The sequence below is a fragment of the Octodon degus genome, unplaced genomic scaffold (assembly GCF_000260255.1).
Source record: "Octodon degus isolate 3935 unplaced genomic scaffold, OctDeg1.0 scaffold00107, whole genome shotgun sequence".
Lineage (NCBI taxonomy): Eukaryota > Metazoa > Chordata > Mammalia > Rodentia > Octodontidae > Octodon > Octodon degus.
Genome location: NW_004524683.1, coordinates 3,713,573 through 3,736,785, shown reverse-complemented (window position 1 = coordinate 3,736,785; position 23,213 = coordinate 3,713,573). Strand labels below are relative to the sequence as shown.

General features: G+C 37.6%; 1 protein-coding gene across 12 annotated transcripts in view; it reads left to right on the top strand.

Moving 5' to 3' along the window:
* The window catches only part of Elavl4 (ELAV like RNA binding protein 4), a 90,439-nt gene that overhangs the window by 24,325 nt on the left and 42,901 nt on the right, over window positions 1-23,213 (top strand). For 7 of the 12 annotated variants that reach the window (XM_004639148.3, XM_004639143.2, XM_004639147.2 and 4 more), the window contains exon 2: window positions 15,438-15,678. In XM_004639148.3, the coding sequence (XP_004639205.1) occupies window positions 15,438-15,678 (241 nt within the window). Of the gene's footprint in view, window positions 1-12,677; window positions 12,765-15,434; window positions 15,679-23,213 lie in introns of those variants that run through there. The other 5 variants (XM_023724201.1, XM_023724200.1, XM_023724203.1 and 2 more) reach the window with 3 other exon arrangements.

Here is a 23,213-nt window from a genome sequence, read left to right as displayed (position 1 = left end):
AAAAAAAAAAAAAGATCACACAGCTAGATACAAGTTTGACCTTGGGCAGACCGATACTCCTGCCTGTGTTCTTAACTTTTTTGTTTCACAATAGATACTTAATAACTATTTGAGTGTATTTTAACTAAATGAATGACAACTAATTACATGATTATTTTTGTTTGTTTGTGTGACCTGCAGCAGCTCCCACAGATTTAAATGTTCTCAGGAGGGTACTACACACTTCCAGATTTGAAAATGAAGTGTGAGTTTAGGCCTGCAGCAGAAAATACCAAAAGTGAAAGGAATGCAGAGATGGAGAAACAGAAACTATAAAGATAGCCTTAACCAGAAAGTAGAAGGATACTAGCCTTATAAATGCAGTTGTTTGGGACAGTTTGAGAGCAGTTGAGGGAGACAATAATGATAAGATAAATATTGCTTTAAGAGGATAAAGTGTTTCTGTTTTTAAACTGATTGTGAAGAAGACAGATAAAAAGCTTTATGATAAGAGCAGAGTAGTAGGAAATAGCAAAAAGAAAGTCATTTGGTTTCGGAAAACAGGTGAATACTTAGAGCTGTCCATTCATTCATTTTGTTACCAACAAAACATGGTGCAGTACTCTGCCCCAAATCTGCCTTAGTCCCTGGGATTACAAATGAATCAACGCCAGTTCCTGAGCTCTAGGCATTCACAGTCTAGTTACAAAGAAAGACAGGAAGCTGGAGAGTTTCAAAGTTGTGAAATAAATGTCCTTAACATAAGTGGCTACAAGAGAACCATGAGGGGGATTAGGAAGTGTGTGTTATGCCTGCTGGCAGAGAGAGGGGAGCTTTCCAGGCCAAGGGGACTGCTTGTGCAGAGTAGCAAGAATACGGGGTGTCTTGATTTGTCATTGCTGGCCACAGAGGGCTGCAAAAGGATATTGTCTGGAATGTGCTTCTTATCACTTAAAAGAACTTAGAGTAGGTAAAGGAGGAAGATGAGTGTCAATGACAGGAGCCATCATTTCAGGTCCTAGCTTTACCTTCTGTGTGTTCTTTAACCCTTAGTTTGCTTATATGTAAAATGCAGTTGGTGGCAAAGGAGGAACCCACCCAGCTCTTAGGGTCTTCAGGAAGATTAAACGGGGTGATGAGAATGAATGTGCTTGCAAAGCCCTTGAGTCTAGCTTGTCATTTAATGAATTCTTACTTTATAATTAAGGGTTTTGTAAGGGCTTTGTAAAGGTTAGTCTCATTTCTTCTGGGGAATAACACTCATTGTGTTATCTCTGTACTTGCTATTACGCCTTTCTGACTGTGCCCTGGAAGAGGCTCTCGCTGCACATTCTGTCAGTGTGGCTGTTTCTCCGTGTCCACAGGAAGAAAGAGCAGTCGAGGTGAAGGGTAGAACAAGAACAATCCCCGCCCTTCCATCCTGAGCAGGTCATTGTGGAAACCAGAAGTGCCCTCTGCTATCAGTATATCGAGTGCACTGTGGCAGCATTCAGAAATTTTCCTTGAAAATATGAGGATTTTCCTTGTGAGAAATCAGAAACAATAATGACCATGATGCTTAACATTTGCAGTGTCTAATTTTAACCATTCACTGTAGAAGGTTTTCTGAAAGGACAATGGATACTAGAACTTATGTTTCTATGTATTAAAAACTGGTACTTTCATTATTCTTTTTTTAGGGTTCACTTTACCCTTCCCTCTTTGCTATGTATTTTCCTGTCTGATATTATTATGAGAACCTACTAAGGAATGTCTGTGAAGCATTGTAAAGATGAAGGAAATAGCTACTGGCGTAGGTGATGAGTAGTATTTTTAAATGTTCTTTTTTATCAGAAATTTAAAAGGTTAAATCTTACCAGATTTTAGATTAGTCAACTTTACCACCTGCAGCATATTTTACTGGGCACATATCTCCAGAATGTTATGATTTGGACAAGACAAATGAGTATACATTTACTGTGAGATGCCTTAAATTTGTTGTTTTAAATCCTTACAAGGCAGATAAAATTGTTTGCATCTTTCAGAAAAGTAAATTTAAATTAAACTTCAGAGAATCTCAGATAGATAAACTAAGTTCAAGGCTAGAGTTTTCAAATGCAGGTCACATCAACTCCAAACTGACTTATTTTCTATTACACCATGTAGAATTTTGAAGTAAGATCTTTCCTGTAGCATAAATTTATCTGACCATATTTCATGACTTTTAGCAAATACACTAGCCAGATAGTTTTAATCAGATTAGATGATGATTTACTTTTTCTGAGACTATGGAGTGGTATTTTATGTTGATAGATTTTTTTTCTCAGATTCAAGATTTAAGAAAGGCCTTAAAGTGCCACAGATAGAGCTGAGCAACCCAGTGTGAGCCTGGCAAGCACAAGAGCCTGAGTTCAATTCCTAGTACCAAAAAAGTGGGGACAGGGGGTTGCTTAAAAGTTGTTTTCCAACTTGGTTCAATTTTTTTTTCTGGCTGAGCATTAGTGGATTCTGTTTAAAGTCTCACTTCTCTGTCATGTGTAGATTAACCACACTTTCAAATCTGTAAATAGAGGAAATGACAATGCCCACATTGCAAAGTTGTGTGAAATTTTATTTATTTATTTATTTTTATGTATTTGGTTGTTGCAGGGTCACACTTTGCAGCTTGGACTCATAGTGATCCTCCTGCTTTCAGCCTCCTCAGCTCTGGCATTACAAGCATATGTCACTATACCCAGACTCTGTGGCTGGCTCAGCCTACCCTGGGGGCAGGGCTGGCATGGCATGTGGTGCCCAGGATCAAACTGTGGTCCCTGTGCTCATCTAAGTTTGCCTAAGCAGATGCTTTAGTCCACTGAGCTATCTCACCAGCCCCCTGTGAAATTTAAATGAAGTGGTATACATAAAGACACCCACCACCTTATTATGTGCTCATATTGATAGCATTGGAAGGAGTTAATAACTCCTTTTTTTTTTTTGGTACTGGGGATCGAACTTGGGACCTTGCACTTGCCAAGCAGGTGCCGCTGAGCTATCTCCCTGGCCCCAGTGGAAATTTCTTGCCAAAACATTTTCCTGTGTAACCCAGAAGTGCTTTTTAATCAGCATTACAACAGGAGCTCCATGTTCTCGTCATTGACTTTGGTAGGCACTTTATAAATACTTCTCCATTACTACATTTATAATAGTACATACTAATTTTGCATTTACTTATTTATTTACTTCCTTGAAGGCAGGAATCTTTCATATTTCTGATATTTAACATTCTGGCCTATCAAAGGAACTGATTCATATTATGGAGCATAGGTTGGCCTTTGTTCCTTTGTGTTTCTTTTCCTCCTCTTTTACAAGCTAACTTCAGTTGTGGGAAGGAGCTATTCAGATGAAACATTATACTATCATCATTAAATTTGGTTCATAACTTGCTTTAAATATGACACTAACTAGATAAATTTGAGGTTGCTCTAGGTTGACAATAGATGATTTTGAATGTTAAGTCTTTGCTGTTTACAAAAGCAAATTTCTGGGATAAAAAGAATATATCAAGAATTTGAAGAGTTTATAAAGTAAAATTTACTTTGTATCTATGATTTGAAAAGATAAGGTACCCTACTCAAAGAAGTAAACATTTTTCAGTACCTTAGTTTCATATGCACATGTTATATCCAAGTTGTTCTTAGAGATGTAGTAAATTAGTCTTAACAAAGACAGTCAGAAGTAAATATTATACAACTTAATATTTTTGGAATTTCATATGTGTATTTTGCAAAGCCTTATTTCTCGATTTTAAAAATGCCTGTTTGACTTTCCCAGTTGGGTTTCAAAAGCATATTTTGAAAAGGGCAAAAGATTGTTTATAAAGACAAAATATTGTTTATTGTTATAATGAAAAATTCTATTTTTATGAAGCAAATAATAAAATGCATGTGGTAGATTTAAAAAAGAAAAATGATGAAGTGAACATGAAGGAAAATTAAGGAAATAAAAGTATGGGTTCAAGGGTAAGGTTCGTAGTTCTTAAAAAAAAGTTTTCAGTGAGTCCAGTGCTCTTTATACACAGGAACTACAATCTGGCACTCGTTTCCCTAGCAATGTTAAAAGAGAATACGAGGAGTTACTAGATTCAGTGTCCACAAAACAAAAGCAAACCCATCACACAGAGGATATTAGTTCATTGTCATAATAAGGAATTTGCCTCAAAGCAGATAATTGTGACTTTTGTTGTTGTTGTTGTTTTTGTCTTCCTACTTTGCTTCTCGGTCGTGAGAGTTTTAATACATAATGTGTTAGAAGGATCTCCGTATGCAGGACAAGGGGGATGGGGCTGTGAGACTTAGAAAGCATGGTGTAGAACGCTGCCTGGCTGTGTCATACATTCACAAGATGTCCTTGAAGATGGAGCACAGAACAGAGATCAGGGAAATTTTGGCAGCTGCAGTTGGGAAAATAATGGCTGTTGTTTGATTGGGCAGATCGTGAAAGGAGGCTCCTGCTCAAACCATGTAATTAAGGCAAGTGGGAGCTTTTGTCCAAGTGCAGAATGTTCATAATATCAGAGTTTTGTCACTGGGAGCTTTTAGAACAGATCAGTACTTTTCACTCCCTGATCCAGAGAATGGTTTTCTTGTAAATCATCTTCTCTCCTCGCTTCCTTGTGAAGGTTGCTGCCAGGTGATGAGACAGACTTAAGATTATAACCTTGCTAATTCACAGTGATTTAGGGAAAGGGAGCCCAAACCAGAGACTGTTTTGTGAAATGTGATTTTTATTCATGTGACCTCTAATGTAGGAGCAAACAGTGTGACCAAGGAGATATCCTACACTGCAGGACGAGTTCGAGGAGGAGAAAAAAATCATTTTTAATACTGTGGCTCCAAACTGGTTTGAAGGACTTGACGTTTTCTTTTTAAGTAACTTCCTTTCAGATCATAAAGTTGCCATCTTCTCACTGTAAAAGCAATCAAAAAGTTGGAAAATAATGATGGAGACAAGTATAAAAGTCACTTGTAATCCTCCCATTTATATTGTGAGCAGTTGTATTTTTTCCTCCTGTTTTATGTATGTTTATATATTGAGATAATCAGTCTTATTTTACTTTTTGTACATTGTTCATAGACAATGTCTTGTTTATAAAAACCCATTATAGACATAATTTTAACAATTGTAGAATATCAGAAAACTATACTGTAAGTTATGTAACCACCAGCCATTCCTGTCAAACACTTTGGTCTATAGAATCTTGGGTTCTTTTCTAAGTTTCATAATAGATCATTGGGCCCAAGAATAGGAACATAAAATACAGAAAGGTTATACCAGTTTGTGTCCACTGATAATAAGAAAGACCATTTCATTGCACTTACAGTTTGACAATTGCAAATCTTGAAGTGCTCTTTTCTCTATAAACACATTGCTCACAAATAATCCAAAGACACACTTCTGCCAGCCCAGATCTTGTTTCTCACAAACACTTGTTTAATGGAACTTACTTTATTCCTGCTATTCTACCTTCCCAGAAAATTTCCAAGAGGAATTCTGTTCATCTTGCTTTTAGATGTAGTATCTTAATGCTCTCTTGCTAAGGCTTATATCTGTATTATTTGATCAATCTTTCATACCTATATCTTTTAATATGAGCAATTGCTTCCAAGATAACAATACACAATGCACTAATTATTACGCTCCTACAACCTTGTTTTGAAATTTTATACCATTACTTTTATTGTTTACTTTTCTTTAACATAAATCTTGTAAAGTTCTCTTAAGTCAAAAGCTCTTTTTCCCAATTATTTTTTATTTAAAAAAATACGTATTTTTAAATAACGAATGAAAGCCAGAGAAAGAAAGGCAGACAGGGAAAGGGGAAATTTATAGTTTCAAGTGTGATAAAGTAATTTTTAAGACAAAATAACCTGCCAGATGATGTTCAGGATCTTTTCACTAATAAATATATAGATAGATTCTAAGGGTGTGTCAGTTGTCTGCGGCTATAATTTCCCATGGTTACTTATACATACAATGAAATGCTGAGAACTGCTTTAATTCACTTAACATCTTTAGCTTCAAAATGTCCCAAATATCCCCCCTTTTGAATTGCACAAATGGAATAGTTATTGCCACTATTCAATGCCTCTTCAAAAAGAGAAAGTTGCTTGACACAGATTTTTCTAGGTATGGTACTAACTCCCTGGACTGCCCTTAACTCGCCTTGTCCTCATCCCACCTGGGTTAAGAAAACAAGTATAAATGAAATAGATTTCCAAAAATTTTAATGAGTGTACAGGTAAAACTTAAATTTAGAGACTTGTTTGCACTTTGCAGCTAAATCCCAAAGAGTTTGCTCACACTCTGAGCTACTAGCCAGGCATTTTGTAAATATACAGTACTTATGTTTCTATGAATTGCACCATTGGCTATCGCTTATGCATTTAATCAGAAGATAAATCTGACTTAATCAGTCTGTGGGCAGTTTTTCAAATGATTCATTATCTACACTTTGTATGGAAGATGAAGATAACATATTTACTATCAGAGCTGGTTCCCGTCCCAACAGGTAGACATAGCTTATCATTTAGACATTTTGATTATTTTATCCACATTAAATATTCAGGGTCAGAGAGGACAGAATGTAAGGCTTTGATTTGTAGTTAGACTTGATATTTCTGCAGGAAGCCTGGCTTGCTCATGAAATTGTATTTAAATTAAAATGAACATATTTGTGTTCATTGAATATTATTTTAACAAAGAAAGCATACTGACACTTTGAGATTGTTTTTGTTTACTGGTCAGTTTGGAAAAGAGGACCTGAATTATAAGGTAAAAAAAGATTCATTCATCTTTACAAGGAACTGAATTATCAAGCCACCCCTCTGTTCTGGATGGTTTATGGGGAAGTCTGTTAAACCAACCAGGACACCAGGTGTGGCCTGTGCTTGTAATCTCAGCACTTTGGAAGGCAGAGGTGGGAGGATTGAAAGTTTGAGCCTAGCCTAGCAACTTAATGACATAGCAAGACCCTGTCTAAAAAAAAAATAATAATAATAATAATAATAATTAAAATAGGTTAGGAATGTAGTTCAGTGGAAAAACAATTCCCAGTTCAATGCAAAATTCAATCCTCAGTAACAAAAAAAAAAAAAAAAAAAAAACTGGGAGTTTTACTGTTTTACCAGGACTGCACTAAGATGGACACATCAGCAAATCATTTTAGGAAAAACCAAAACTAAAAAGCAACACTGTAAGATGTTAAGGAGGCCAGTATTTATTTAGGAGAGAAAATATTAATGACATGTCAGGGAAGAAGAGTAAAAAATTTTGATTTTTTTATATTTGAGAATAATGCCTGAGAGAAATTAAATTTTGATTATGCTTTTCATATCCGTGCTGGCCCTGCTATTTTAAGTATTAATGTCTCTTGTTCTCTCTAGCGACTGCTGATATTTTAAAAGCTCCAACTACCTCCACTGAGAATACTTTTGGCATGCTTAGTGTTCATCTTCAGTGGAAAAAAATGCCATTTCAAAGGAGGTACGCCTCAAGCTTCCCTCCTTGTTACAAACAGCCATTTGTTTAGGACTGAGGCATTTAGAGTAGGAACAGGACTGTCAGTTCCCTATCAGAATGGCATAGGAGCAATCTGAGCGTGTTCAATTTGTGTGCTGTGGGCAAGGAGTGGCATCATTAGGACAACTCCAGAGGTAGATTGCTAAGCATAAAGGAGTGTATACAGTTGACTTTAACGAAGTTTTTGCTTATTGCCTTCTTTGGCTATCCTCCCAGCTTGAACCCTATATGAGCAGGACTAAATTATTTTTGTCCTGGTTAATATTAATTGCCCTGGTTAATATTAATCTTGTTACTAGAATTTTCCCTGGTTAATATTAATTTTTTTTACTAGGATTTTCTAGTTGCCAACAGAATCCACAGAAACTTAGTATGGATGGTTTGGGGACTGGAGTGTGATCTTCACCAGGATCCCATGCCCTAGTGGTCTTGATTAAGCATCACCTGTACGAGGTTAGAATGGCAGCATTCCCTAGTTCCCTTTTCCTAGGTGATCAGATCATCCATCTCAGCCCCTCCTCTTGGGCCCTTTTCATGATGTATCTCTTTCAAAGCTAACCCATAATGGGGAAAACGTTGCATTAAGAAAAAAAAAAAAAAAGAACCTCAAAGGACTGCGGCAATTAAAGTCTCTTGTAAAAAAGAAGGGGAGAATAGGCATTTTCTGAGTCAAAGAAAGAAACTTTAAAGAAATATGAAAAAAGGGGTCTAGATGGACATTTTTAATATCTTTCAAGGAGTAAAAAGTGAGGAAATATTCCTAAAAATAATGTCTGTCTTCAGGCACACAGAGCATGCTGTGTAATTTTCTAACTTTGGGGATTTGTTTTTCAGGCTTTTAAAAGGCACATGGGATACAATAGTCAGGGCCACTCCACCAGTCTAAAATACTACACATCAGAATTCTATAAGGGTTAAGTGGGAAATGCCTACAAAGAGAATTAGGACTTTTATTTTTGTTCTCATGAATAATTTAAATCTATTTCTTTAATGGTTTGATTCAGTGACTGCCCTTGGTAAACATTATTCTTCATGCTCCTGGGAGCACTTGTTCTATTATATAAGGGATGGGTTTATGTATAAATTTTCAAAAGTCCTTCCAACATGATAAATGAAAAAACCCTTTAAATATTATTAAACCATTTAATAAGATGCATATATGTACCTCAGTTGTACACACCTGAGACATGTTTGCAATCCAGCCAATCATTTCTAGTTTCTGGGATTGCTGGCATTTAAAGGAGTTTGAAAGTGAAAGAGGAGAGTATTTGGGAAAAGAAACATTATATTCCTGTGACTTTTAATGGTTCTTTCCTCCTGACTCTTGTATAAATTGAACAATGAAACAACACTTCTACCAGAGAACCACTTGAACCAGAAGCTAAAAACGGTTAAGGTCTTATGATGGGTATAGGATGGCCTTCATTAGGCTCTTGAATAATGAATGACAGCAGTGAGTTTTACATCAGGATAGGTGCCTGTACTGTGAAGTTGTTTCCCACAGTATCTCCTACTTACAGAAAAAGGCCTGACAATCAGTAGTGTCTTCGTTATTTTTAAGGCCTGACAATCAGTAGTGTCTTAGTTATTTTTCTCTTGATGCTGAGACAAAACATCTGACTCCCAAAATTAAGGAAGGAAAGGTTTATTTAGCTCAGTTTGCAGAAGTTTCAGTCTATAATCAGCTGGCTCCAAGGCAGGGTGACATAGCACAGGGGCAACAGTTCAAGGCAGCAGCAGACAACAAAAGCAACAAGAATAAGAGAAGGAATAAGCCTCTTTCCCTTCCTTATATTGTAAGCAGGCTACCACCACCACCGACTGCAACCCCCAGGGCTGGTGTAGCACTCACATGATCTCCATGCCCTCCTCTTGCACAGGATGAGAAGGTTTACAAAGTAAGAATTCAGCTTGCTGAATCGCTTAAACTTCTAAACTCATGTTGACACATGTGTCAACCATTACAGGTAGGTTTTGGGTAAAGAACTGTCAAATGAATGACAGTCTTTGCATATCCAATACTCACTCTTTCAAACAACCCTGTGAAATACAAACCAATAAATTGATAATATCATCCCCATTTTACATATAACAAAAAGAATAGAACAGATAAACAACCAGACATTTATTGAAGACTTAGTCTATGCCAGCCATACATTTAGGTATTATTTCAATTTGCAGATTTTTTAAAAAAAATATTGGGCTGTGGAGTCTAAGTGCCTGCCTAGCAAGTGCAAGGACACAGGTTTGATCCCCAGTGCCACATGCCGTGCCAGCCCTGGAGCCATGGGTGTGTAGTACCTATAATCCCAGGGCTGGGGAGGCTGAGGCAAGAGGATTGCTATAAGTCCAAGCTGTATAGTGAGACCCTGTACCAAATAAATAAAAGATTTTAAAAAATTAAATTATTATGGTAAAACACATAAAATTAAATTTATCATCTTATTTTAGTGTACAATTTAGTGGTATTAAATACATCCATATTGTTGTGCGACTATCATGATTATCTCCAGAACTCTTTCCATCTTGCCAATCTGAAGCTCTATCACCTGTTAAACAATAGCTCTCCTTTTCTCCCATCCCCAGGCCTAGCATCCACAAGCCTACTTTTTGTCTCTATTTCAAACTCATTCAAGCAGGAGAATTGAACCTTTGGCTGACATGATGCCCTTAGAGAACTTACTGATGTATTGGCTCTTTCTCCCCCAGAAAATCTAATCTGTTATCTCCAGATTGAAAGCTCAAAATTAATCCTTCCCATTTAAGCCTGTGACTTATTGGAGGAAATTCTATGTTTAGCACTCTTTTTACTTCTTGATAGAAAATTTTAGAAGTAAAATTTTATCTTGTCCACTTATCTTGTCCATCCTCATGGGGCTGAGGATGCCAGGGCTCCATCTCAGTTGATCTCACAGACCCAGACCTAGCTATAGTGAAAATAAACACTTTTTATATGACACAGGATATCCAGGAAGTATTTGCAGGTGCCATTAGTGAACATAAAGACCCTAGATTGTGGTGAGCAGGTGCCATGAAGAGCAGAAAGCATTGCCTTCCCCCCACCCCATCAGAAAGAGGCTCCTTACCTCCTCTGCTCCTTACCTCCTCTTTGCAGAGATAAAAGACCCCAGTGATGATCTGGCAGCTGTGAGTCTGAGGCTTTCCCTCGTGCTTTTGTTGTACATTTCACAGAAAAGAGTGGTGGGAGGGGTAAGGTTAATGTGTTGAGTATGAGTAATTAGTCATTCAAACCATCAAGGTTTGCAATGACAGGATTTGAGTGCCTACGTTATTGTGCACTGCTCTAATAGTTTACCCTTGAAATTTTCTGCCTGTATAATGTTTCTTAAAATATATCATGGGAACATAAAAGATTTAATATAGTGCTTTGTACAACGATTAGAGTTTGAAATCAACTGAAACCTCCTCAGTGCTCTATCCTGGATGCTGACTGCAATTCTGTCACTGAATTGGCACTCAGAAGAGGAAAGGAGAATAAGTCAGGGGTTGGAACCTGGTCAGCTGCAAAGTTGGCTGTGAGACCCACACAGAATGTTTTGTTAAAGCATATATGCACATTGGAGGAACTAATATATGTATTTGCAATAAAAATTGGGCTGCAAGAATATCACAAGTATTGTCCTAAGGAAATAAGTGTTCTGCTTTTGCCAAGCCAGACTCTGTGTTGTTGGAGGATGTGTTTCTCCCAACAAGCATTTTCTGTCTATTTTCCCACGGAAAGAACATAAGTGTCCTTTACTTTAAGTCTATCTTGTAACCTTACAATGCTATAGCTTCATATTCACACATTCAATATCTTTACCTCTATAGGAACTTCTCTTATTTTCCAGATTATGTTTTAAAATCCCTTTGAATTATTCACATATCATTTGATGCTGAGTTTTACATATTTGATTGTTCATGTCAGCCTGTGTTGCATCCTGGGAGGTATCATTAAGACTAGTGAGAGTTATTGCATAATGTATATTAACACATTTACAAATGTTTCTCAACATTCTGATTGTACAGTTTTACTGAAAACATTCGCTCTGGGTCTATACTTATTTTTATCAGTTCTCTCTGGATACACAAAAGGATAACTGTGCCTGTGTCTGGCACAGCAAAGAGAAGTATCTGTGTAGAGCAAAAAGAGCTCCATCTCTATTACATAAGAATGGCATGACCTAACTTATTAGTTGTGGTGGCTTGAAGTAGCTCAGTTGGGGACCTTGCAGCTTGTGGCTCCATCTCAAAGATTGGAGCCCAGTTGGGATCACCTAATCTATTAATAGGGCTCAACTCTAAGAATCAACATAAATTAGGAAGTCCACATAGGATATAAAGAGATCTAGAAAGCCAACAGGGGCACTGAAACTACTTTGCTGTGGCCTTGATACTTCCTAAGCCTTTCTGTAACAGATAAACCTGTAAGATATTCACATGGGCAAACACAAGCTTTCACCAAATGTCTGTGTGGTGAGCATCCAGTGAACAAAAGATAAACCCAACTGCCACATGACCTTGAACAGTTTTGATCCCACAGAATCACAGCATGCTTAGCTGTGACATACATCCTTTTATATATTCCATCTTCTATCATTAGCACCAAAAACCTGCCTCCGTGCAAAATATTTTCTAGGTTTCTATGGAGTAGCTAGAATGGTACTAAGCAAGAAGGAAGTTCCTTAGACTGTGGAACTGGTTTTGTTGTTGCTGGGGTTGAGAGTGTTGCCATAAAATCAAAACTCAGTAGTTGGGTAGATTATAGGTTCTGAGGCCAAACCTCCTAAAATGATGAATTCTGATTTTAAAGTTTCTTACTGAGTTGTTATTACTTCCTGTTTGTTGACCAGACAGCTAGCTCAGTGAAGCAGTGAGACTACACAGTAAATGAAGGCACTGCACAGGCCCAGGAGGCTCAAAAGTTGGTCTGAGCAGAAATCTGCCTCCAGGCCAGGAGTTGTGCTAAACTACATAACACCATCCCCATTAGTAGGCCCCCCTCAAACCCACCATCTACACATTCTTTTCCTAGACTTTTGCCTTGAGGGCAGTGCAACTGGATAGGCTTTGCTGAGTAGTTCCTATCAGTGCTGAGGAGAGCTTGAGTTAAGATTCTTCTCAGAAGCTTTTTGCTTTCTCCTTGCTGTCTGGACCAGCCTTCTGGAATCCTACAATTGACCTGAAGCCAAGAAGAAAAGTCTGGTGATGTAAGAAGTGGAGCCACTTAAGTTTCTTACATGATGGTAAAGAATCTTAGACACTCCTCACGCTCCTCAATTTGCTTTATTTCCCTGGCTCTTCTCCAGACTTCATGTTTTTCTTTTGGTTTCATTTCCCATTTGTGACCATCCAAAGAGGAAGTACAGTAGCACTCACCTATGTGGGACATGATGAAGACAGTTATGATGCTTCTAGGCACTTTGTGTTCTAGACATTTAATATATGCAAACTCCCAATCCTGAAGACAGTGTCTCATGGCAATCTCTATTCTAGTTTTGCAGAAGAAGAAACTGAGGCTCAGAGCACTAAAATAACCTCCCTGATATCACACTGCTAATTAGTGTTAGGACCAGAATTTTAAAGAAGTGTTTTTTTCACTCAAAAATATATTTCCTTTTTACTATATCACTCTGTGTCCAATAAATAAATAAACAAAACATAAAAATCAAAAAGCTGTTTATGAACATTGATGAGGATGTGGACCAACTAGAACTTTTATTTTCTGTTGATGGGAGTAAAAATTGGTACAACCATTTTGAAAAACTTTTGGTGTATCTACTAAAGTTGAACATACAGCCATCCTGTAATTTAAAAAAAAGTCTCGAAGTGTGTATATGTACCAAAAGTCATGTGCATAATGCTGATAGCACCGATATCTATAATAGCTCAAAACTAGTTACAATTCAAATGTTTAAAAGAGAAATAAAATGCAATATTTCCAGACAGTGGAATGCTCTACCCCAGTGAAGAACAGTCTCTTTGCTCCATGTAATATAAATGACACTTCAGACATGTGGAAAAAACACATGCATAAATGTTATGAGTCCATGTATATAAAAGTTCAATAATAAAGTGAAACTATGGATTGGAAGTCAGAATAGCGATTATTTGGTGGGGCACAGGATGTGTAAATGGCAAAGGAGGGGACAAGATGAAAATTTCTATGGTGCTAGTCACATTCTCTGTCATGTTCTGAAAAGTGTTTACACAAGTATGAGTTATATTTCTTGTATAAACATTCTTTGATATATTTTACTGTTATAATCAATGAAAACACTTATCCAAAAGAATTTTTCTGAGTAGCCAAATGGTACTTCAGGAAAGTACAGTTTCTCAGATATCTGTCACAACTTGGTTATCCACTCTATAACATGTAGAGAATTTTAGATTATGCCCCATTGCCATCTTATGAGGAATCATTAAGAAAAGTTACATCATGGAATTGGCAGAGTAACTTTAATAAATATCCAGTTGTGGTTCTGTTCTCACTGTACATATGCCATGTCACTGGATTCTTCTCACCATTTTGCAAAAAGCAAGTGGTGTTCCCAGTTTTCAAATGAGGAAAACTGAGGCTCCTAGAGTTTATGTCTCTTGCCAGATGCTGCACAGCTGCGGAATGATAGAGCACAATTTCATTTCCAGGAAGTTGTTGGTTTCAAAGGAGAGAGAATCCCCTGTCATACTAGACAAGCAGGGGACAATAGCAAGACAAGAGGGAAAGGTGAGCCTGATAGGTTGCATTCAAGGCCAAGGAACCCAGGTATAGGCCCAGACTCTGCCCCACTTTCCAATGATAAAGTTATTGGCCATTGTCTCAAACATGAGAGCATTAAACTAGATTGCATTCTCTCAAGGGCCTTCTGGCTCTGCAATTTAGTGATTTTCCATTTTTGTCATCCCATACAGGGCATCTTTATGAGGTGACTCTGTGAGCTTAAACCCATTTTCCACTTAAGTCCTACTCCAGCATTATCTTCTTGGTATTTTTCCTGAATCCTCCTATCTTGTGCGCAGAAAGAATGTCTCCCCTTCTCCATCCCTGTTGTCCTCCTGCCATTTGTTCACCTGTATCCTAGGTAGGTAAGAAGCTCCCTGCAGATAATGACTCTTACTCTTTTTTTTTTCTTTGCAAGCTGCCTGGGACCATTCACAAGTGCTAGAAAAATCTGTTTAATTAAATATATAAATCCAGAGAAAGTTGTTTTTTGAGTAATGCACAAGAGGATGGCCTTGGGTTGTGCTGGACTTAAGGTGAAGAGCTGGAGAAAACTTAAGTGCCTTGTTCTATTAGAGATCTAGTAGAAAAAGGAGCAGAATGGGTGGGTTAAAAATCATGAGATAACTTTGCAGTTCCCCAGCATGTACTTAGGAAATCAGAAGTTTGATCAGTGTTTAAGTGTCAGTGAAAATCTAAACCCTTCCCACGTGGAACAGCTCCACTTAATTTAATGTCATTTTACTTTATGAGATAGTTAATAAACAGGTACTGTATTTGATCTTGTGAGTATAGCCCTCTATATTTAGCTTTTTCAGCTTTAATGGAACTATAATTTTAATCATGATTATTACTTTACATTTTAATTATAATTTGGTGTGGCTTAAGTATACATTTCTGAGAGTGATTGTGTAATGAAAACAGAAATTAGCTTTTCATTAACAAAATAATGGGAGAGTTCCCACTGCATTCTAGTCTGTGTTCAAACTCTAAGGGCTGGCCTAAAAATAGCAAAGGGGAGTTTAACATTTTAGTTAAAAACATGCTTCTAAATTGGCTGTGTTCACAACCCAGTCTCTTTTTCTCCATCTTGCTTCATCTTGTTTCTTTTCAAAAGCTAAAATAAAATCATGAAAGAGAATTTGTATCTTTGAGATTTCAAAAGAATTCTTTGTAATATATATATTTTTTAATTTAGATAATTAGCACCATGGAGCCTCAGGTGTCAAATGGCCCGACATCCAATACAAGCAATGGACCCTCCAGCAACAACAGAAACTGTCCTTCTCCTATGCAGACAGGGGCAGCCACAGATGACAGCAAAACCAACCTCATCGTCAACTATTTACCCCAAAATATGACCCAAGAGGAATTCAGGAGTCTCTTTGGTAGCATTGGTGAAATAGAATCCTGCAAACTTGTGAGAGACAAAATTACAGGTATGCTCTTCTTTGGTATTCTAGGCATGGTGCTCACAGCTGTGCTGTAACATGGGCTATGTGGACGTGGGCAGAAATGCAAGTGCATTTGTCTTCTTCAACATGTCTGGATCACACATCCCACGTGCAAGCATGTCATGGGTACACAGACACAAACTCACACCATACGTGTCTGTGTATACCACATAAACCCATACTATGGACTGGTAGGGCTAGGAAGTAGATGAAGATTTTGGAGCTTCATTGCCTTTATGTGAAAGGATCCTCTGATTTTATCCTTTTATTGTTAATGAGCCATCTGTTCCTTTCACTCAGTAGTTCCCAGTTCTACCCTCTGCCCTCTCTGTACTCCACACTAGGTTTTATTCATTTCTTTTCCTCCCAAACATTTGGTGTATGTGTACTTTCTTTCATGCATTGAGACAAATATTTTAAAGGGGGCCAGGGTAGACTAGTGGAAGAATGATATAACTGCTTTTGTTCCTGGGAAGAAGCAGGTTCTAAGGAAAACAGGGTGTTCTGGAATGTAACTATACTACACTAGAAGGGAAATGGTTAATGAAGGTCTGCATGTGAGATTTTTTTACTGTTTATTTTGAAGATATTCTTTGAGAATATAGGGACTTTTTACTTAATAGTGAAATAATTCCATATGCAACTTCATTGGTTTCAGTTCTTAAATTCTTATTTTTTTCAAAAATTGACATTTGCTCATTAAGGTTTGTTACCCAGAAATACTATAATTCTTTTGGGAGAAGTTTCTCTGTAAGCTTACAGGAAATGAAAATATTTTCTTAGAAAACCATTACATTACACAGTGAGGTCAGTGAAGCTGCTGGTCTCTGACTCTATTCCTAAAATTATTCACCTCAACTCTGATCATTTGTCAGTTGAGTGTTGACTTCTGTTTCCCTTTCCTTGGGCAGTGTAATTGACAAGGAGCTGGCCAAAGTCAGAAGCTGTAAAATTAAAATAAGGAGACATATCCCCTTGGTTTTTAAATCAGTTACGAAAGTATCTATGTGTGCATATTAGATATATGCGTTCTCCCTTTCTCATAATTCACATGTAAATTTTTTTGATTTTTAAAAAAATCTATTTATTTATTTATTTATTTATTTATTTATTTATTTGGTACAAGGTCTCACTACATAGCTCAGACTCATAGTGATGTTCCTATCTCAGCCTCCCCAGCACTGGGATTACAGGCCTGGTTTCATTGGCCAGCACTGAGTACACCGGGTTCAGGATCCACATAGCATGCGGTACCTGAGATCCAACCTGGGTCCTTGCACTTGCCAGGCAGGCAGTTAGACTGCTGAGCTATCTCCTAAGCCTCACATGTCAATTTCTCATATATATATATTTAGTTTGTTTGTTTTTGTATTTTAGGGAAGGGTCTACAGGGTGTTCAGGTATTTGCTTAGATCAGACTCATAGTGATTCTCTTGTTTACAGCCTCCCAAGAGCTGGGATTACAGGTGCTCACAACCAAACCCAGTCTCAATCGCTGTTTCAGCATGCCTTGGGAGGTGTGGCCGGCACAGCAGGCCCAGGGATTGAGCAGGCTCCTGGCACCTGGCCCTTTAATCTGCTGAGCTATTTGGCCGTCTCTTGTCTCTTATAAATTAAGCACTTTGCAACATCATAAAACTGAGATAATATTGTTGCTTTCTATAATGTGTGTTCTATAACCATCTAAACACAATTTCCACACTGGAAAACTGGAAAATGCTTCAAAGGATGAGTTGTAAGGATGAAATGAGAGACTGGCTGTGTAGCATTTAGCACAACGCCCATTGGATAGAGTCTCTCAGTAAATGGAGGATGTCATTAATGTAGATAACTGGTTTGCCTTAAGGAAAGTATGAGAACAGAAAATACTAAGGTTTCCAAACAGAACTAGGCTTTATGATCTTATCCCAGAACAGTGGATCATTCACACTTTAACAGATTGCCTATACTTTTAACAAGCTCTTGTTTAGATTCCTAAATGATCTTTATATGGAATGATAATTCAAACCAAATTAAAACCAGTTAACCATATTATTCTTCCTCCCACTCCTATAGAGAAAGCATATTTTTGGTTTGCCTTTACCTTCTAAAAAGAGATTCTGCCAGCTAATTCCATGAATATTATTAATCACCTTTTCAGAAGAATTCCCTTAGAATGATAGTGAGATTCTTGAGAAGTACTGATTCATGATGTTGTTCCTTGTTTTCTAAAGACACATGTTTAAACAAGCAGATTCCTTTACTGAAAGAATGCTAATTTGGTAGTTCACCGAGTGGATTTGAAAAGGAGTGACAGCTTCAGAGACAGCCTTTAATTTGGTATACAAAACCAAAATTGTCAACTTTGGTTTGTTTAGCACCCTCTTCAGCACAAGCAGAGACATACAGTAGCATCTGAGCTTAAAGAAGAAGCTTATGGGTTGAAAGCAGAAATACAGTTCAGGCATAAATTCATAATTATGCAGTTTTTTAATTCATGCAAAATTTTTTTCTTATTTGTAGAGAACTTATGGGAATGAGGCAGAGAACTATAGAGAGATTAGAGATATTTGCCCTCATTTGGTAGCAGTGTTTAATAAAAGTAGAACTTGTGGTTGTAAAGAGTGCTTATTAAATTCTTCATTTACACTACCTAATTAATTCTAGCATTTTAAATTAACAGTGAAACTAGTCCCTGCTGTACCATTCCATAGATGCAGCATATTTCCTCCATCCACCCGTTGTTCAGGTTTAATTGGCTACACTAAAAGTCAGAGAAGGAGAGAGAGAGAGGGCAGTGAGGAGATGCGAAGGCACGGGACTTATTCTAGCAGAAGACCCTCTGAAGTATGCTTTGGTGGTTAAGTCATAACACAGGATGGGAGAGGTGAGGTCTCACACTAGGCAAGTGGAGAGGCTGCAGCTGGTGGTTCAGAAGTCAGGGTAAATTACATCATAGGTATTTTTGTTGCCCTGATTTTTAACATCCCTGCCCCCCCCCTTCCCTCCAACACCTCCTACAGATCTCAATGCATCTCAATTCTGTGAAGTTTACAAGGAGTTCTAAATATCCAGTGGGAGGGTTGGGGGGTGGGAAGTGGCAAAGAGATAAGAATTCAAGATTAAGATTTTCCAGCCCTCAAACCACTCCCTAAGACAGCATAATATTCTTTTAGAAGGTTCTAGTTTCTATAAATTCAGAACCCTTGATAGGAAGTGATGCTATTGCATTAACAGCAGGTTGGACTTATTCCTGGCTTTGCCTTATTGATGACTTCTCCATTTGAGAATACATAGAAATTTGGGCAGAGACTTAAGCAATATGGTCCTGAGGAAACATAAGCTACCACTTAGCAAGCATTTACTCTGTGCTAGGTATTTGCTTATCACTGGGCATATTGTATTTCATTCTACACAGAACAACCTTCATTTTCTTACATGAGGAAACTGAAAGTAAATGAGGCTAAGTAACTTCTCCAGGCAGAACAGTTGCTAGCATTTGATAGTGCTCAGGGTCACTCGTAGTTTTCAAAGGCATGATTTTATTCCAAAGCCTATATAAGGTAAAGACTCCTACTTAACACCTACTCTCCATAACCCAGTATAACATGTATCTCTCTGAGTAGAGGTCTCTGGTCCTCCTCTGGAGAATCTGCCTAATGTACCATGGTTTTATCAAGACTCTTGTGCATAAAGGGAAGCAAAGATAACAATATCTGTCAGGCCAGCCAAATAGCTCAGCAGAATAAAGTGCCTGCAAGCAGACACAGGGGCTGGGAGTTCAATCCTCAGGCCTGCCATGCTGGCTCACCATCAGGGCACGCTGAGATGGCAATTAAGACTGGGTGTGGTGGCGTGTGTGCACCTGTAATCCCAGCTCTTGGGAATCTGTAAACAGGCGAATCTCGAGTCCAATCTAGTAGTGAGACCCTGAACACCCTGTAGACCTTTCCCTAAAATACAAAATAATATTTGTCATCTACTGGGGATATATCTCAGCCTGCATCTTTCTTCAAGGTAAAGCCAAATTTACTTCAGGCACCATGTTTAAGATTCCCTTGACAGTGTTTCATCTCTTATTTATTAAGTAATGCCTTCTCAGAGACCTTAGATTTTCAATTGCCAATTAGTAAAAGACTGAAAAGAATAATCTAGTTATAAGGGAGAGAAAAACATATGTCCCAAGTTGCTTTTGTATGGAGCTGTGGGCATAGGATAGCATTGGAAGCCAACTCAATTGTTTTTCTCCTTTGTCTACCTGCAACCCCTGCTGACAGAGAAAAAAAAATGGTGTGTGGCCCACAGTATTCATACAACCTGGAAACTCAGACAAAGAAGCCCAAATCTCTCTGAGAAATTATATTATTTCCATGAACTTCAGATAATTGAAATAGGTCTTATGTTTTGTTTTGTCACCATTTGTTTTTTGGTTTTTTTTTGTAAGAATTATTTGCCTTGCTGGATCAAATTTCCATATGATTATTATTTTTAGGGGGAGAAACTATACAAATTGTCTAGGATAGAGCTAATCCTGGTGGCCCAGGGTATGTCTTAAAGCCAGTAGAGCTAGAATGCTAAATTGTATGTTTATAACTATCTTGTCACTGCCCCAATCCCTAAAGAACTTGGAAAAGAGGGGAGGGATAAAAGTCACTAGAAAGAAAGAAATCAATGTAAGACAAACAGTTTTGATCTGTCTAGTCACATTTCGTGATTATTTGCCTCACAGTGACAAAAAGAAATGAAGCACATTTTCACTTGATGTCTCTCTCCATTTTCAGACAATGTAGTTTTTAAGAGAAGTTTTCTATTCAGTTCAGTCAAGTGAGAGCTCTCAGGGGAGCTCTTGAAGACAGGACAGTCCGAACTGTATGTTATTCATTACAATACTGACTATATGGAGAGACCAGTATGTAGACAGACAGTAATTGCTGTGGGTGGTTGAGAAAGGTAGAGTTCTCAATATCTGAGAAAGATTAGAAAGATGAATTTAAGGTTTAGACATTGAAAAGGAAGGCAAAGAAATAGGCTAAAATTCCAATGGAAGAACGAAACATTTTTTTATTCCTCTGTGCTTGGGACAAAGGAAGTAGAGTTGGAACATGTATCTCAGGAAGCAGTCATCTAATGAAACAACATTACAAATTAAATTAAGCATGCCAAAATATAATGTTGGTTAGAGTTGCACCCAGTGAACAAAGGCATTTCTTAAACACCACTCATCTTTTTAATCTCATCACTTTGGTTTTCTTTTTCCTTTAAAACACATGTCTTTGGCTTAATTAATTTTATCACTCACTGGAAAAAGCAGAACAAGGGAACAAAATAAACTCTCCACTAGTGTGGACATGAGGGTGAATATTTTGCTACTGCCTTTGCATCAGGGTTTTCATATCTAATTAAAGGAACCAGTTCGGTTTTGATGTGCTGACATGGGGTAGCTTCTGTTCTTTCTCAGATTCGTGAAAGTGTTAATAATCTTGCATATCTCTCTCAGTAGGTCAGATGTAGGACACGGACCACAGTGATGAAAAAAATCTATTAGAGTTTCCTGGCCAGGATATCTGACAGAGTGCAAACCTACTGGGGGTGTAAGGGGGAGAGAAAAGGAGAATGATCCTGGGTTGTTTGATGTTACCTTCTGTGCTTTCAAGGAACTGGACTTCTAGGAACACTAAGGGAATTTTATTACTTCTGAGATAACCATATAAACAATGAATGACTCTGAAAGTCCTAAAATATGACTGCTTTGAGGTTATTCTTGAAATGTGTAGTCAGTCATAAGCTGAGTGTGTTAGCATAATTTCTTATTGCACATAGCAAAGATAAGAATAATAACAGTGGCTTTATATGTTTTTGTGTATCTGAATGTGTGTTCTGGGGACTGACTATATTAAATGACTTAGATACAGTATGTCATTTAAATAGTGAATTGGGATTTCTTGGGAAATTATAAGATCAACCAAGGCCTGGAAAGAGGATGTAGTTCAGTACTAGAGTGCCAGGCATGTGCAAAGTCCTGGGTTTGATCTCTAGTATCACAAAAGAGAAAACAGTAGCCAGTGCTTAATGAGCAGTTACTCTGCTAAGCACTGTGCTGAGATCAGTAGGTGTAGTCTTATGTAATCCTCAAGAGTGCCTTTTTACAGGTAAAGAAATTAAGTAACTTGTGCAAGGTGACTTAGCTGCCACCTATGCGAGTTAGGACTTGAACCCAGTGCTATCTAACTAATTGTGAGTTAAGCAACATAAACTTTATGCCTGACAGTTTCCTCCAAAATACTAAGCTGATTCTTTTCCATTAAGAAACCAATTCAGCTTGGATACCTAGGAATGAAAACTTTTAGTGCAGGAAAACATAATTAGAGCCCAAAACCCTTTGTCTTAGAAAATAGCATTCTATGTATTAAAACAATAAAATAATTGAATTAAGGAGGTCACTGTTTACATGAACAAGGAAGACTGACTTGAGTAGTTCTTGACTTCTGGTTTCCTCCCTTCTCGAATACCTTTCACTATATTTACCTTTTCTTTATTTTACAAGAACCATATTGAAGTGGATGTTGCCTTAGATTTAAGCATAATTAAAACCCAACCACAATTAACCATATCCAAGAGAATTTTAAGATACTGATTGGCTAAATAAACACTTATTATTGTTTATCATTTTATTATTATTATTCCATGCACATCATAGAGGTGTTTGTTAGTGATGGGAAAAATACAGAAAATAGTATCATTTATCAGTGTACTTTGCTCTGATTTGAAAAATGTGCTAGCATAGTGTGATATATCTCCTGAACTCAGAGGAAAATCAGGCGGATTTGCATTCATCGTTTTATTTATCACTTTACTGTAATCATACATACTCCACGAAGAAAAATAAAAGTTTTGACTTGTTGATTTGAAATGGGAGGTTGATTGTTGTTGGGGATGAATGGAAAATTTCTAGGTGTGGAAGGTTGGCAGCCTAAAGGGGCTGTGAAATAGGCAAATAGGGGTCTGCTTTATTAAAGGGAACTTGGGGAACATCAGAACATTAAGTGCAGACAGAAAACCATGTAATCATTGTGCATCTTAGATACCTATCAAGGGCAATCAGAGACCTTCCATTCTTCCTAATTAGGACTTGGCAGTTGAATGGAGCTGTGAGGCTTAAAGTTTGTGCAGGTACATTATGATCTTTCGACACAGTTTTTCCCCAGGATGGCTGTCATGAGGATTACAGACCAGGTATGGTTTCATTTTGCCTCCTGGCTGTCTTCCCCTTCATCTTCTCTTCCAAAGCAGACTGCTCTGCCCTGCTTTCAAACTTGGATAACCATAGGAAAGTATTCTCACATCCCAGGAGAGATGTCTCAAAGGATTTTTACCTAGGATGTGAATCAGGTCTAGATATTTTAAGGATTTTCTATTTCTGTGCTTTAGCTGACTGTTTGGTTCATAAGACCAAGTCCCTGTTCACCAAACTTCCTCTCTTTTCCCTAACACTCCTACTCTCTCTCATCTGTCTCTGTCTGTCTCTGTCTGTCTCTCTCTCT